A 17,268-nucleotide genomic window follows, 5' to 3' on the forward strand; every position below is an offset into this window, starting at 1 on the left:
GTATGCCGGCAGTCTCTGCCGTCTAGCAGATGCTATGAAACTAGAACTGTTGCATTAATTACCCAATGCAGTATTTATAGATTTTATGAATATTTATTACATGCACACTTAAGTAAGGATAACGACAAGGTGAGTGAGTTTTGTGAAAATAATCGAGGATCTAATGATCCTTTGGACTGCATTGTTTCAATACTGTATTCCTGGTTACTCTGTCATCTTGACTTGAATGTGTATCTTTTACCGGATGAAAGACATTCTACATCTGGCATGTAGTTTGTCATGAAATCAATAAAGAAATGCTCAGTCCCTCTGTCTCCCTAGCTTGTGCCATAGTTTATTCATTTCCAGTTGGTTTTGATTAGCACAGAGTAACAAAAACAGATGAATTCGATTGTTATTGCATTCTCTGCATGACTGCTTAGGGAGACCTGCAGTAACCCAATTTATAAAATGGTTTCTTTGTGAAACCGTTTGAAACAACAGGATTAAAGTACATGCACATATTAAACCTGCTGTCAGGACTTGGTTAAATTACAAGAAACATTGCATGTGTTTCAGGCACAAGGATTACATTATTAACTCATCACAGAGCAGAATGGTTTGAAATATTAACTGCCTGGTTCTGTAATGAATTGTATTTGATCTTATGTACCTGTACGAATATTGTGCTCCTGAAAGGCGAGGGTCAAAGGCACTCGTTTTGCTTGTGACTGGATCCAAAAGCCAGGCTTCCAGAGTTGAGACTAATGCTTCAGCTTGCTGTGCCACTCAATAAGCAGTTATACCTCATAGGTATTTCACTACTTGCAGTAAGTGCCCTATTGAATAATACAAGTTGTGCTTACAGTTACATGCATCCTAAGACAGTGAATTTGCTTGAGCACAACTGCTCAATATCTATTAGCCAGGCTCCAGGGATACACATGTATTATTTGGTATGTGTATTTACAGTAAACAACTAGGCCTAAGTTGTGTGTTTCATAGATCTCCATCACCTGATGTTTTTTTTGTGAGAGCTCTTTGTTTGAGGAAACTGGCTATTACTGTAGTCTTGCTTGAGCCTATTACAGTAGCTTTGCTTCCCAAGGATTCCCTCTCCTACCCTGTGCCCAGGGTACTGTACTTGACATGTGGATTTAAAAGTCCACTGTCAAACAGGCTTATTTAAGATGAGGCTGAACACACATACATTAACAAGGATAACTGGGTGTTCTAAATGTGTGAATCCAAGTGTAATGTTATTCATTAATCTTTAGAAACAGGGCCAGACACAATCCCTCTCATCAAAGATCTAACTTTAGATTGTAAGTAGTTTAAAAAACGAAATGTAGAAACACAAAAGCCCACTTTTCTCATGACTCTGGTGTTCCTGCAGTGACTCTTGGACGGGGTTGCACAAACTTCCAGCCACGCAAGGTGCTGACAGTGTTCTGCCCTCCCACACATTGCAGATTTACTGTGAAATCCTGGCTGATTGTTTTGTAAATGGGAGTTCTTTTTCTATGTGCTATTGTTTCCAACACAAAACAACTGCAAGCAGCATTCCAGGTCAAGCTTGTAGTACAAGGTGATTAATTAATCTCACAGTAAAACACTATAAAGCAACTGCTACCATCCCAATGCAGGCTTTTATCCTGCTAGTATTTTGAGCGCTCCATACTACAGTAGCTACACTACAGTATAGTGCTAGTTTGTAGTTTCCTCAGTTGATACAGTGTGTGTCAATGCTAATTACGACCCTCAATGCACACCTAAAACATATCTATGTGCATGCTTTTTTGGGTTAAACCCATTTTAATTCACAGTCCAGGTGGAACAAAGCAGGTACCGTAGCAGTAACATGCTTTTAAATTTATTTAATACTGTACATTTAAATTGTTGTAATTGGCTGCCCCATTAAAGAGCAAGTAGCTTTTTACATGCTGCTTAATAATGTATAAAGTTTGCACTTCAGTGTACAATACATGTAAAGCACAGTAGCTGGGGCTGGATTAGTTGAAAGGTCATATGATTAAGATTAAAATGACAAAGACCTGGCATTTAAGATTCTCCGGGCAAGTGCAAAGCTAGGTTTAGGCAGACTGAAGAAAAAAAATAAAAATAATAATAACCTAATATTGGAACAACAGAACCTAGGAATAAACTGGTCGGGGAATATAATAAAGCCATTTGTGCTGATCGAAGTCTGTGATGCCAGCCGTGAAGGTTTAACCCCAATACAGAGCAGCGGGAAAGCAGCAACTGGACCAACAGGGAACAGAAGTCAGGAAGATGTGGGAGGAAATGAGCAATTCAATTAGTGATGAAAGATGGCATTGCTGTTTTATATCGCATCTATTCTCTGCATTTTCCATCCTGGTGGAAAGGGTTGCACTGCCAACCTAAACTGACTTTGCTGGCAGACAATGGCACCAGTTCATGGATAGTGAAGGACAAAAAAAACCCCTAAAAACAAACATTTCCAGTGTTTCAAGGTTGTGATTATGGACCATTGTGTTGAGGGGATTTGAAAATATAGTAGGCCATAACCACTGGTGGGTGTGTGTGTCTGTCTGTCTGTCTGTGTGTCTGTCTGTGTGCAAGGGTTGAACATATTGTAAGCCGTTACCACTGTTGTGTGTGGAAGGTTTCTTTAGAAAAGTTGCTACTGTTTGTTACTTTTAGGTCTCTACGTTCTGAGGCCAGACTTTTGTTGGGAGGGAAACTTACTGTACAGTACTGTCATTATCTGATGTACTGTGGTATTTTAAAAGTACTATTGTTATAGTATAATGACTTGATGAGGCTAGCCACTTGGGATATGAGTTTCTCTCAGCCCATCCATTATTAGAGATAAAGTAGATAACTGAGAAGCTACAATAAGTGCATACAACTTTACCTCTACTTCTATTGGCTTTGGTTAATGTATTAATATATATTTTTTTTAAATTCTGAAATGGTGGCTATTTCAATCTATCGTATACAGTAAAAACTGTAGTAACTGTCACACTGACCATGACCTTGCAGTAAACCTTGTTTGTTTGCTGGTTTTCCCCCATCTTCAAAGGACCTGCATCCCACATTGTAACGTCACTTTGATGTCTGCTATCTCTCCCTGTTTAAGAGGAGATGGGCATCGAAAATAAGGTGATGGTAATACCGACTGGTAATCAGTGGTACACCCTTGATCAAGAACTGTATCAGTCAGTGTTCCATATCTCTCTTTCTTTCTATTTGTCTGTCTATCTAGTTATCTGGTTTTGTATGGATTCATAATTTGACCCACTGTATCTGAAGCTAGTGTTGGTGTCATTGTTTTATGTTATGATTGGCCAGCAAACAACAACAGTTGTGGATTTTGTATTTTTCTGCTTGTGGAAATGAGTTGCTTTAAGCAATGGATAATCTGCTTTGTCCTATAGTGTGCTGTGTATTGAAATCAGGATTTGTGTTTGTCATTTAACAAATTGCATTTTCCTGCAGATTATATTTGACATTATATTCCTACACATTTGTGGTTTCCTTGTTTTAGCTTATCAGTGTATTAGCGTATACTGTAGCATTATAACTGACTGTGAAGCACAAAAGAAAAAAGAAAATGTAGGTCTATAGCAGTCAAGGTAGAGTAGTAAGCTACAGTGATTTTCCACTAATGTTTATCCTGAAGCAGGACAAACATGCTAATTGGTTTAGACTGAAGCTACATCTGTACTGTAACTCACTTGTGTATATAAACCTAACACAAATGATTCAATAACTGTCCTTGAGCACATTGCACACTTTTATATTATACAGGTTCTAAAGGCAGGTCACAGCATGAAAATAGGGCACCACCTAACTGCTGTCACTCTGTCTCGTCATTCAAAACTCAGACCATGGAGGGTCAAAAGAAATAAACAAAGACGTAGCTACAGTACCTCTGTGTCAAGGCAATTCTAGTGATCCCCCTAGACCGCACTGCCCCCAATTAACTTCATGCAGGGAAAACGTATTCTGCAATTAGAACTTTGTGCATTCCACCTCAGCCTCACTTTCATTGTTAAACTGGGAATTCTCTAGAATGCAATGGGAAAAAACCTTACCCTAACTTTAAAGAGAACAAGACCAATCATCTCACTCCCTCTTGGTTATGCACAACTCAGTGAGTGGGTTCTTTCTTAGTGACCTGAGTGGAATTGTCCTTGAGCTCCTGTTTTATAATGAATCATTCTCCACCATAGCAGACATTTGCCATAATTTCCTGTTTGAGTTGAGGTTGCAAAAGTATCTGTTTTGTATGTGCATGCTCGGTTCTAGCTGCTGCCTGATCAGTTACACAGAATTGGCAACAACTGTTGCTTCCTGTCTTCAACCACAAGGAGATGTGGTGTGCCTGCCCTGTTGTGTCTGTGCAGTTTGTGCTGTCTTGTATATCATTTTGTGGTGTTGGCGAAGCTTCATCACAGTATGTCCATTATCACGTGGTTAAGACACCAGCAGCAACAGCTTATTGGGTAGTGCTGTTGCAGTACAGTATATGATAAGCTAGACAGCCACATGAGGGGGAAGCCAGAACATGCTTTGCACTGTAGCCTTACTGTAGTTACAGTAATTATTATGGGTCCTGTGAAAGACTGTAATAAAAATAAATGCTACAAAAACTTTGTTTCTGTCAAGCTTCAATGGTCATTTTAAAGACCTACAGTATGTGTTTATACAGTACACAATACACACAGAGTTCAATTGCTGTTGTGTTATGGTGTGGGTCCAAGGGCTGACAGACAGAGAGAGCCTGCTGTGTACAACTTTGGTAACCCCCAATTCTGTAACCGGTGCCACACTTGTTAATGTTTTGATGGTAATAGGTAGTCCCACTGAGAGTGCTTTTCAGAGTGCCCAGTGTGTTTGCAACTGCCTGTGCAGTTTCCTTTTAATAAGAGGCTACTGCTATCAAATGACAGGAAATGTTAAGACAGGTAGGGCATTCATTTGGAAAGCAGCAGTCTTTAGAAATCAGAGCATCGGCGCTCTAGATCTGGCTCTAAGTTAACCACTCCTGCTGAGTAATGTCTGGTTTTAGTGACTGTGATTTAGATACCGTCTGACGTGTGGTTCCAGTAGCGTCACAGGACTATGTGATATTGGTGATTTATTGGAGTGATTAATCAGTGGTCAGGGTACGGTTTCCTCAGTCTGCTTTCCTCCTGTTGCTTTAAATTGTATGCTTCCTTCACTCTTCCGATGCTATGATCCATTAACTGCATGCTACTCGTGAAAGAGTTACTGTATAAGTTCCTTCAGCATAGTGAATGACAGTGCTGATATCAGTGCATTTCTGTCAGGGCAGATGTTAAACTCTGTGAGAACCTTTACCACTATAGTACTGGTACAGTGAGGGGAAAAAAAAATTCTATATATCTGAACTTAAAGCATAAATCCTCTAGCAGCTTTTTCCAGACATGAAATTGGAAAGCGGAAACGTGGCCGCTTTTTTAAAAAACGAAAAAAAAGAAAAAATTTACATGCCACAGAAGGCTTGATTCACCATGGCAAAATCTTTAAAAAATGTTAATTTATTACAAATAAACACTAAACAAAATATAAATCAGTAACAGTTGATTAGTTTAACTGTGTGTGAGAAATATATAATTTTTGACTTAAGTAACATATTATAAGGTATTGAAAAAATTTATGGGGGAGGTGCATTAACGAGCGAGGGCCCTTATTAAGGATGGGCAGTCGGGACAGGGCTCTATTTGGAGAGTATACGGTAACTAATTTAGGATCTGGATGGGGGACGAATTGATTCAAATAAACAATTTAGAGCAGAGTTGCAACAATGACCAGGACTAGTCTACTTTGGCCACCTCTGATATACTGAGAGTATACGTAAAGTTTATAAGTAAAAAAAAAAAAAAAAAAAAAAAAATCAAGAACACAACACAACCTTTTTTAGTACATGTTAATAAATACCATTTCACATAATTGTGATTACCTTGTTTGAAGGCACCAGCAGCAAGCCAAAGTATAAAGTGAGAGTGAAATAATGTTGAACAACAGTAGCTCTTGGAGATAGAGTAAAAGAAAACAAACATTAAATAAAAGATTGTATCATTGAGTAAAGGAGAGGAAGGAGTCTGCTTTCTCCCTCCTTTCCTGATCTGCAGGGGATTCTAATATAAATAAATCCATGTGTCTTTTTTCCTGTTTTAAGTATTGCAGTAATGACTCCCCCATGTGAGTACATCTCAATGATTTCCTGTTGAAATGCTGCAGCAGGAGGCGTGGTGCTGGTCTTAGGGTGTGTTGTGTGATTTGGAAGAATTAAGTAATGGCTTGCCAACTTGCTGCATACTTCATCAGTATCAAGCATACTAAAGCATTCCGTTTATCTGGCTGTCATGGCAACCAGTCAACAGTGTCATTTCTGAACACTGAATCTTAATCATTTGTTGAATGTATTTCTATATATACCCGAGTGATTTATTTTCTAGGAATGCAGCAGATCATGGGTTACAAGGGCACATAGTACACATCTGAAATATAATTTAGTCATTTTAACCAGATAAGAACATAAGAAAGTTTACAAACGAGAGGAGGCCATTCGGCCCATCTTGCTCCTTTGGTTGTTAGTAGCTTATTGATCCCAAAATCTCATCAAGCAGCTTCTTGAAGGATCCCAGGGTGTCAGCTTCAACAACATTACTGGGGAGTTGATTCCAGACCCTCACAATTCTCTGTGTAAAAAAGTGTCTCCTATTTTCTGTTCTGAATGCCCCTTTTTCTAAACTCCATTTGTGACCCCTGGTCCTTGTTTCTCTTTTCAGGCTGAAAAAGTCCCTTGGGTCGACACTGTCAATACCTTTTAGAATTTTGAATGCTTGAATTAGGTCGCCACGTAGTCTTCTTTGTTCAAGACTGAACAGATTCAATTCTTTTAGCCTGTCTGCATATGACATGCCTTTTAAGCCCGGAATAATTCTGGTCGCTCTTCTTTGCACTCTTTCTAGAGCAGCAATATCTTTTTTATAGCGAGGTGACCAGAACTGCACATTGCATTTACAACTGCAGATACATTTACATTAATTAACTGTGCAGTGTTCCCTCGCTATATGGTAGCTCTTTATAACACAGAACTGGTGATAAGGCAGGCTGGATATGGTTCCCATTTTCGAGTATATAATGAGTGTCCACCAGCACTTGCATTCTCATTATAAAGCAAAACACAAGTAACACTGCCCCTTAACTGACATTTTGTTATTGGACTAATGGGTCATGTAGACAAAGACAAGTGCAGTATTTGGTTTGCACTTTTCTGAAATGATTGAGTACACCTCTGAAGAAGGAGGCCTCCCTGTTTTCTTATGTTTTTTTTTTTATATTAAAGGCTTATTCAAAGGCAGTACTAGGCATGTACAGTACTAGTAATTGTTTAAAATGTTTTTGATTAAGCTGGCATGGCCTAGTGGCTGTACTGTACTGTTGTGCTTGGTAACTTGAGACTGCCTTTGAGCTTACAGTAATTCAATTATTGTCTGTAAAAGGTTTTAGGGGTAACTAGGTTCTTCCGCTGTATCACACTTCTCCCAGCTATAGTATACTGTAACTGTTATTTAAATATCATGTGGTGATAACAATATTTTGACCAATACATTATTCAAAGTCCTTGAATCATTTCAAAGTAATTTCAGTTCTGTTTCCAGGGATCTTTTTTTATGGGGTTAAAGCAGACTCTTGTTCTTGGCAGCAATTTATCTTAATATTAATGTAAACTGTAAGTTTTCCTTCAGCCCCTTGTAAGATGTGAGAATTTCTTGTGAAATTAAATAGTATATCTTGATTTTCCTTTTGTTACTGAAGCAACAATCCCAGTTTCCACTTTCAGTTTATATAAGGCGGTGTCAGGTTAAGATAATTGCACTTTTAAAATGTGATTTATCATATAGCTGTCAGAGGCATGTTTACACATGAGGGATCAAATCACTGAAAAGGAATCCAAATCAGTCTCTCATCTGGTGAAATATCTCAGATGTGCATAGAAATCAAATATTTATAGCTACAAATACTCTATGGTTATGAAATCCAGCATTGCAATATGCACTAAGGGAGTGGCAAAAATGCCTCCAGCACTGTTTGCAAATTTCTGATTGTGTTTTGAGGCTGTGTTTGGTTTGAGAGAGGTCTTTCCTTGTCTTCTCTTTTTTATGACATTTGTAACACGTACCATACTGTAGCTCCTGTTTGTACTATGCATTGTGTTTTTGTACAACCATTTAATCTTAGCGACTAAGGAATTGTGTAGTAGTTTTTGTGTTGGAACTGATTATTCTTTTATAATGTTATTTTCTGTTACAAATTGAACAAAGAAGCTGGAAGTGGTATGTTGGGTTTTTGAGTTCAGGAATGTAAGGAGAGAAGGGTCCTCTGCTCTGTTTGGTTGCATGGGGGATGGGAGAATCTCAGAGATAACAGATGCAAAGGAATGAGGGGGGCCTTGCTTGCCTGTCTGTGGTGTTGGTGGAGTAAAATAATGTTTTTGAGGTTTGGAAACTTGCCACATATACAGAATATAGTGAGGAAGGGTCATAAATGACATAAAGGGTGTGTTTTTGGAATCTACAGAACTGTGAATGCATTGTCTGGTGCTCAGTTCTGTCAATCTCACTGTAGCCCAGAGTGATGCAACTCTGTTCAATACAGTTGTTCTATTCTGCGCTATACCAATAAACATATATATTTGATTCCACTAGTATTGTTTCAGTTTCATTATTTCTTACACTACAATAACTACTGTACCAACAAAATATGCCTGTACTGTACTGATGTTTAATATGGTCTGTCATTTTGTTCTTTTAAGGTGGTTTATATGTTCTGTTTAGAGCAAACAGCGTTGATAGATTGATGTACTGTGTAAATTTGGCACAGCTGAAGAATAAAATCAAAATGCTGTTTTTTTTTTTTTTTTTTTTTTTTTTTTTTCTTTCTTTTTTCTGTCTGTCTGATTTGCATCTTATTTGTTGTAGTATGCAGAACCCCTCCATCAACCCTGAATGCTTGGCATTCCAGTATGTTGAAGTAACTCCCAAAGATCCAACATTGATCATGTACTGGCATCTGGGAAACATACAAAATTAAATGTAGATTATGATAGACTGAAAATTGAGTAATTTTCCAGATGATTGTATTTCTCTTTGTGCCTCCCTTATGAATGACAATGAGTGGGTCTCTTTCACAAGAGAAAAAGATTCAGTAATTGCTGCTGGTATGCCTGTCTTACAAACACACAAACACACTGCTGTAGTTTATTCTTCCCCTTTAAGTGTTGTCTGTTATGGCTCCTTCACTGTTTCAATCCAACATTTATTTATTTTCTGACACACGAAGCCACTTGAAGATGTTTTGAATCTTGGCCATTGAAGAGTTAAGCTTGTAAAAGGCAGTTTTGTTTATTTCCTTTTTCCATTGTAACGGTTAACTCCTAACCCCATGGAAGCACTTGAATTTCTGGGGGCTTTGGGGATGTTTTGAGCTGAAAGAAGACAGTTGTTTATTTTAGGAAACTTATTTTTGGAATTTTGGAATTTTTTGTGTTTTAAAGTCTTCGAGAGACCTTGTACTGTAGTAGCGTTCTTTTAGGTTTACTTCCTCACAGCCACCACTGCAACTGCTAGTAGACCACACTGACTCTGTTAGTTCAAAGCAAAACAGAGCATTGCTTGATTAGAAGTGTTTTTGATTTGCTGTACAGTAGTATGTTTCCTTGAGGTGAACAGCTGTTCCTTTGTACTCTTGCAGAACTATTTAAGGAATGCTGCTCTGTAACATGATTCTAAACCAGAATGGTCTTTTCCACAGGGACAGTATGTTGATACTTTTACATATTTTGTTTGGCACGTGGCTTAGTGTACTCTGTATCTTTACTGTGAAACCTGCCAGGGATTACTGGGTTACATTTCTAAGAGTTATTTGGGAGTCTTTTGAACAACATCCTCCTGCTATTTCATCATCACATGACATCCCTCATCTATCCATAGTGTTGATTCGCAAAGGAAGATTACTGTTTAGGAACTGTTATCATTACTGTACATTGCCTAATTTATTTGACCACCCCTCATCTGTAGCATATACAGTACACGACGGCACCCCTGCTCACAGTCATTTTCCATTATGTTCTACGTTATGATTTCTTTGCAGTTGTACATGCATTCTTCCATTATGTACTTTTCAGTGTACTCTGCATCTTCAGAAACCAGACTGTGTTGACTTCATAGTTTGTTTGCTGTGAATTCCATTCTGCCCTCCTTGAGGTGGTATTGCTGTTCTGTCGCTCTGAACTAAACAGACATGTGCTGTTTATTTGTAAAATAAATAACAAAAAAGGGACCTACCTTTTCATGGGTATGTTTTTGTTACATTGCTTAACATTCTTAAACATCAGTCAACTACTTTCTGAAATGTGTAAACCTTTTTTAAGATGCATTGTCCAGCATACTGTAAAATTAGACCTCTTTTATTCTTGTTTCAATTTAATTTCTTGGAATTGGTTTCTCTGCATTTCAATTCATGGTGAAACAGCCAATCTCAATTGTAGGAATGACTGAAATGCTTTGAGGAAAGGTGAGAAAGGAAGTGTCCTATTGCAACTCTCATTCTGAAGCATGGGGCTTCAAATGGTCTGAGCGTGTCACTTAATTTAAATTAAATACTGTACAGAGATAGGCCGCTAATATAGATTAGCTAATAACACACACATTATGTGAAATGGAATTCATTTCTTACAAAACTGTACTTCCCTGTAACCAGCTATTATTATTTTTTTTTTTTTTTTGGTCTTAATGTTCTAGGGTAGTGTCAGGTAAACTGTATCTTGCCCTAGTAACGGCATGATATAAGGAACCACTGCATGCACCAACAGAACTGTTTAGGTTACACAGTACATAGTACTGTCCCTTTATGCTGGGAGACTATATTATTGTAATAAATCTGCCTTTGATGAAAGAGTTGGGCATGTGAGACAATGTTCATAGCAAATACACAGTACCAGACCTGTGTACTGTAAGTTAGGTCAGCATGTACCTTGATCCACAATCAAACTCTTTTATGATCTCCACAGGGAGTGGTCTCTGCATGTCTTTGTAGTTGTGAATCAATGTTTGTGTTTATATTTACTAGAAAAGATTATAATATTTATTTGAAATATTATTCTGAATGGCAATTTATGACTAACTATTCTTGAATAACTATTTAGCTACTGAGACCTGTCCCTTCCATATTAAAACACACTCTTGGCAGAAAGTACAGTATGATTGACTTTAAGGGAGTTGACATCCTACTAGTTAGACATGAGACAGCCAGCAAATATGCATGCTGTTTGCCTTGTCCTGTACAGGTACAGTAACTTTTAGCTTTTATTCTGTAAAGACCAAAGATATTGAGACTGTGATAAGCACAAATATTAGAAACTACATGTGGTTAATGACTGTGCTTTAAATTTACTATACAGAAGTGCCAGGTGCTAGTGGGATGCATATTTGACTCATGATCATGTGGCATAGAGAAGTGCAAGCATTGAAATGTTATTTTGCCCATGCTTTTATGCATGTAGTAGGTAGTTTGTTTACAGTAGCTGTTGCCTGATCAAAGATTATTTCAATGTGAAATTTCTAATTTCCTGCCCCACTCCCCCTCCTACTGAAACAAACAAATATCTTTTAAGTTATCCGACAGCTGGAAAAGTGATCATTGGCTTTCCTTGCTGCTGTTCAGACAACTTTCGGTGCATGACGTTGGTCCTTGCAAATGCACAGCAGGCATGTTGATTCTACACTTGGCAGTTAAAGAACCATACAGTTTACATAGACACAATAGACACATTGTAAAAGACACATTAGGTTTGGGGTGTGGCTGACATAAGCAATTTGCTAATAAATACTGCATTACTTATTTTTAGAGATGTGCCACACCCGATCTCAGAAATGACTAAATACTAGCTGGAGGGGGTTTTCAGAGTAGTTTTCAAGTATTAACCTACAGTAGCCAATACTATATTCTGTAGGTCGTGCTTGCATTCAGATTATATTACAATTGATGCATATATGAAAAAGGAAAATACAATGTTTAAAATGCTACAGTTCTGCAGACCAGAGAGATACAAAAGCACTGTAGTTAACTTTACAAGATCACCTGTTTACTGCCTGGGAGAAAGCTTTACTGTAAATACAGTTTGTTATGCCAACACTACAATGCTGCTCTCTTACAATTACACAATATCACAATCTTACAAGATCCTCTAATAAAGGCAGATTAAACAGACAGATCTGTCTTTCCACAATTCAAAGTGCGCACAAACAGTATAGAAAAGAAGAAAAGGTTGACTTTAGTAATACCATGATTGCGGTAGTTACGCAGACCTACCAGATATAGGCAGCTTATGAGAGAATAGTAACAGCACGTGGATATTATAGCAGCAACTCTGATCTATTCCCATACTGTAATAATATAGTTAAGGTCTGTTTTGTTTTTAAAACCCTTTTGAGTTTGTCATTTTGAAATAGGATTATGTTTACTATATTTTAAAAGGCCTCATCTTTGATTTATGAAACAGGCTGTCCTTTATATATACAGTAGGTGGTGTACAGTAGAGCTAATGAAATGCTCCAGTTATAATTGCAGACTTCATGGTGTACTTTAGGTGGTGATTATTGTTTTGTTTTTTTCTAGTGTACAGGGTGTCTCAGTGTGTCACGATGTCAGTAACTTAATGTTGTTTTGCATAGAATGTAGCTGCATTTGTGCCTGTACTGTACATGTACAAGACTTTGGGAAAATTTCTGTCTGAGTAACTTTTTTTTCATGAATTGAAAGGTTTGTTCTTTGTGCTAGTTGTACTATACAGCTATATTTTACATTAAACAGCACCCCCTGGCAGTGCCAAAAAAGTACTGAATGTACTTGAGCAGTAGCCTAATAAGTGTAGCTATGATGTCATCTGCTGGTTTCAAAATGAATTTGCAGGCTGAGACTGAAGTTGCTGTCTGTCTTATAAACTTTTTTACAGTACAGTAGTCTTCGTGTATAGGAATACCTCCTAAGAGAACACTTCGGCTTAGGGAACAACTTTGTGGTGGAACAGAATGTTCCCAAATAAATGCTCAGCCTAAAGGAACAGAAACTTTGCTTAAAAGAACACCTTTTTGGCACTGATAGTGATTTGTTGCTAACCAATTGAAAACTGATACAGTACTTTAACATGATAACTCATCATCCTCAAAATCTAAACATTTTCAAAACAGGCTTGTTATTGTGAGAGTAATCTGGAGCTGCTGATACATTTTTAAATGTGTGTCGAGGTGCTGTGTTAATAACCATTGTGTTAAAATTAATTCTCCTATTCATAATTACTGTTAGAACCGCTGCTACATTTTTACCGTATGTTGAGGTACTTTAATTGAATTTGTCAGTTAGTTTTTTATTATAATATATTAGCATATGCTTGCCTATTGCTTTTCTCTTACTTATTTTGTTCATTTCATATGCTGATGGAAATGCGTATCACAGATGTAGTAAATATATTTGATTGGCCTTGGCATATTGTGTATGGTGGTCAACTCTGTCTCGGAGAACACTACGGAGAACATGTCACTTGCTTCCCGAGGGGTGTTCTCTTAGCCAGAGACTACTGTACTTGTTTATGAATTGGGGAAATAAACTACAGTAGGTTGCTGGTATTTTTTTAGCTTTGCAGTTCAGTGGAGTAGCGCTTTTTGTTAGTTCTGTTTAGGTGTGTTTTATTTTGTCTTGTAAAAATGATGTTTGACTAAACATTTTAGATTGCAGGTGATTTGACAATATGGTGATTGTTCTATTCCTTTACCTTTTTTTCTCCTGGGAACCAGATTTCTTTGGTTTCCTCTGGGAGGGTTCTGGGTGCCTCACTGACTGTCTCCTGTTCTCTCTTTCTCTTTCTCTTCCACAATCCACACAGACTCTGAAGCGACTGTTTCCTGATGAGGTAGGAGGGTTTTCTCTTAGCTGCCTATACCTGTCTTGGTACTTGCATGAAGCCCTGGTGCACCACCTTTTCTTTACTAACTTGATTTCCATCAATCGTATAACATGAAGTGAGCCGCCTGTTGTTGCAACCGCGTGACTCTTGTTAACAAATGCTTGCTTAAAAAATGGTTATGTCTGCATCCTTAACTGACGTGCTGAAGGCTGGAAGCATTGTGCTGGACATTATTGTACACTTACCGCCTGCTTGCAGCTTGCAGGCGCAGTCGTCCATTACGATGCGTGTTACTGTGGTTACACCAGTGGCTAACATTGGAAGTAAGACAGCTGACCATCCGAGTGTACTCAGTCATCCGGTATCTACATGAATGAGCACCCAGTCACTGTCTACTTAATGCTCTTTACTGTGTTCTACAGTGTATGTTACTACAGTATCTGTATAGTCTCCAGGGGCCGGTTGTACTAAACGGATCCGATCCTGGATCCAAGCTCCGATCTTGATCCTATGACATACTGGATTGTGCTAAAAGGATCAGAGCTGATCTTGAGCTCAGTGTCAGCTCAAAATCTGATCCTATTTCAATCTTGCTTCAGACCAAGGTCAGAGTGGGATCAGAGCTTATTGGATGTTTTATAAATGGAGAAATTAAATGTGTTTAGTTTTGAATAAAGGAATAAACAAAATAATGTAATTGCTCCATTTAAAACTCAGGTCTGATCCCAATCTGATCCTGCTCTACGGTTGATGGTTGCAAATTATACAAATGTTTTACAAATTCAATTATACAAAAGATGTTTGACATACACCATCGTAATATATAAAGGAGACTCTTTTTACAGTTGCTAAAGTAATCTTTAAGTAAGCATGCTATATTTAGATAATTTATTGACATAACGGTAACTTTAAAAACTTTTCAAATATTTGCAGGGTTTCATAAAAATATTTCCCTCAGATGATTATATGAAATCTGAGATACTTTAACATTGTAGAAAACATTAACGTTATCTAAGTAACAGTGCATTTAAAAATAGCCATGAGTACTGTATTAAGCAAATATCGCTATATAGAAAACACTCAGTCAGGTCTATAATATACCATGGCCTAATACAGTAAACCTGACGGAGTGACGAAGTCTCATAACTAAATATTATTGCACACGTTTTGTGTGTTGATAAACTCATACTGCCGTTATCGTTTTATCGATTACAGTTAAATTATTGGTTTAATCAGATTGAACACTATCGTGTTTTTTACTGTTCTGGGCAATTCCCTTTTTTTTTCTTAATGAGTTTACCTTCTCTGACAGCCTCAATCACCCCCTGTCCGGGACATTTTTCTAATGGCAGGTATCATCAACCCTTGCTTCAATTTGCTCAAAATACGTTGATAATTTGCTCTGAACTGATGCTGCATTTTGCATGTATCCGTCAGAAAATACACACGACCGTGAACGGTAGCATGTATTATAAACTTTAGAAGTAAAAAAAAAAATGTACTGTATTAATATTAATGTACTCAGTCTGTTAATAGAAGCGTAGGATGTTTTAATTGTAAATGTAATAGTTGCTTCTAATAGGTTCCAGTATGGACGAGTTTAAAAAATAAATGAATAAATAAAAAGACAGGATTTATGTTATTTTAAATTAAATGTACTTGATATTCTGACATTGAGAATATTCGCTTCTAATTGGTCAGTTTCCCTAGTTAAAGCATGCACAATGCCAGAATCAGATCAAAAAATCGTTTCAGTGGAGCCTGCTTATGATCCGTTTAGTACAACGCCTTCTCAAGATCCGGCTCTAGTGAGCACGGATCCAGCCTGTTTTTTATCTCGTTAGTACAACCGGCCCATGAACACTAGTGTGCAATAGAACACCATTCCTTTTTTTATATATAAATGTATTCATTTTCAGCAGATATTAACACATCTACTGCAACTGATAGATTTAAAGAGATATGAATAATCAAACCTTACCCACCCTTGCATATTTTTGTGTTATATCATGTACAATTATTATTGAAGCTGCTGTTTAATGTTAGAAAAAAAAAAAAAAAGTGCAGAATAGTACTGGAGAGGTGAAGTGAAGTTAGGCTATTTTGAAGCGTCCAATCTGAAGGTGTACATAGAATCATTTCTTGTTGCATGTCTCTGATTGTTCTTGGCATCTCCATACAGCTGGAACGCTTCACCAGCATGAGAACGAAGAAGGAAAAAGAGAAGCCATATGTCCCTCAGCGGCACCCCTCTGCCTCGCATTATGAGGTCCCAGCTCCGTCTGCTATGCTTAACGACCTGCCTGACGCTTCTGTGCTGGAACTCTTTGAACAGATGCTGGTAGGTTCGGAGCCAATTGTCTTAGAGTCTCCTCCCACTGAAATAGGAGTACAGACATTTCATGCAAATGTAATGTAAGTTATGCTGGTCTTTTTACATATTTCTGTGACAGATGACTGTAAAAATCTTGGGCTAGTCTGGTATGGGTGACTTATCAATGTAACCAGCCCACCATTTTCATGGAACAGCCCTTTTAATGTGTCCAACTGATCTTTTTGTAAAGTAGAAAAGAACAGCATGTGTGCTACTTTCAAGTGTGAATGTTAAGAAAAACAAACTGTTAGGCTTTGACTTTCATGACCTTGTTTTTCACCTGTGAACTCTGAGTATGACTTTCCCTTCAGTGAGTGAGAGAAAAGTAGTACTTGTGTAGTGTCTATAGGCTTAAACATGTTCTTTCTCTTGTCCAGGTGGATATGAATCTGAATGGTGAAAAACAGCAGCCTTTGCGAGCAAAGGACATCTCCATTAAAAGGGAAATGGTCTCCCAGTATCTACATACCTCTAAAGCTGTGAGTGGAGGCACCTGATCTATATGCCCCTCCCCCCCCCCAATCCATTTAATTTTTTACATGTTTTTGTTTTTGCTGAATCAAAGAAAGACGAATTGGTTTCTCCTCACATTAAATCTGTTTTGTTGAGAACAATGAAATAACATTATTCCTGCTCTGTATTTACTATTTTGTGTTTCTTACAGTTCTCCCTGGTTATTTTGTGATGTTTTTTTCTTTTTTTTTTTTTTTTTTTTTAAATCACAATTTCGGTTATTCCTCTATTAGACTTATTTCTCTCATTTTGCTTTGCTAAGGGCCAAAGTCAGAAGGAGAGTTCTAAATCAGCGTTGATGTATATCCACGAGCTGAAGTGTGGGTTAAGAGAGGGTCAGCTGCTAAGCTGCCTGGAGTCCTTGCGAGTTTCGCTCAGTAACAATCCGGTTAGGTAAGAAATGCTGAATATTTAAAGA

General features: G+C 37.7%; 1 protein-coding gene across 3 annotated transcripts in view; it reads left to right on the top strand.

Moving 5' to 3' along the window:
- Positions 1-17,268, top strand: part of LOC121297469 (protein diaphanous homolog 1-like) — a 133,878-nt gene that overhangs the window by 8,301 nt on the left and 108,309 nt on the right. For 2 of the 3 annotated variants that reach the window (XM_041223813.1, XM_041223815.1), the window contains exons 2-5: positions 13,943-13,969; positions 16,146-16,304; positions 16,715-16,816; positions 17,113-17,243. In XM_041223813.1, the coding sequence (XP_041079747.1) occupies positions 13,943-13,969; positions 16,146-16,304; positions 16,715-16,816; positions 17,113-17,243 (419 nt within the window). The remainder of the gene's footprint in view (positions 1-13,942; positions 13,970-16,145; positions 16,305-16,714; positions 16,817-17,112; positions 17,244-17,268) is intronic. The other variant, XM_041223814.1, reaches the window with a different exon arrangement.

This window comes from Polyodon spathula, chromosome 22 (assembly GCF_017654505.1).
Source record: "Polyodon spathula isolate WHYD16114869_AA chromosome 22, ASM1765450v1, whole genome shotgun sequence".
NCBI lineage: Eukaryota > Metazoa > Chordata > Actinopteri > Acipenseriformes > Polyodontidae > Polyodon > Polyodon spathula.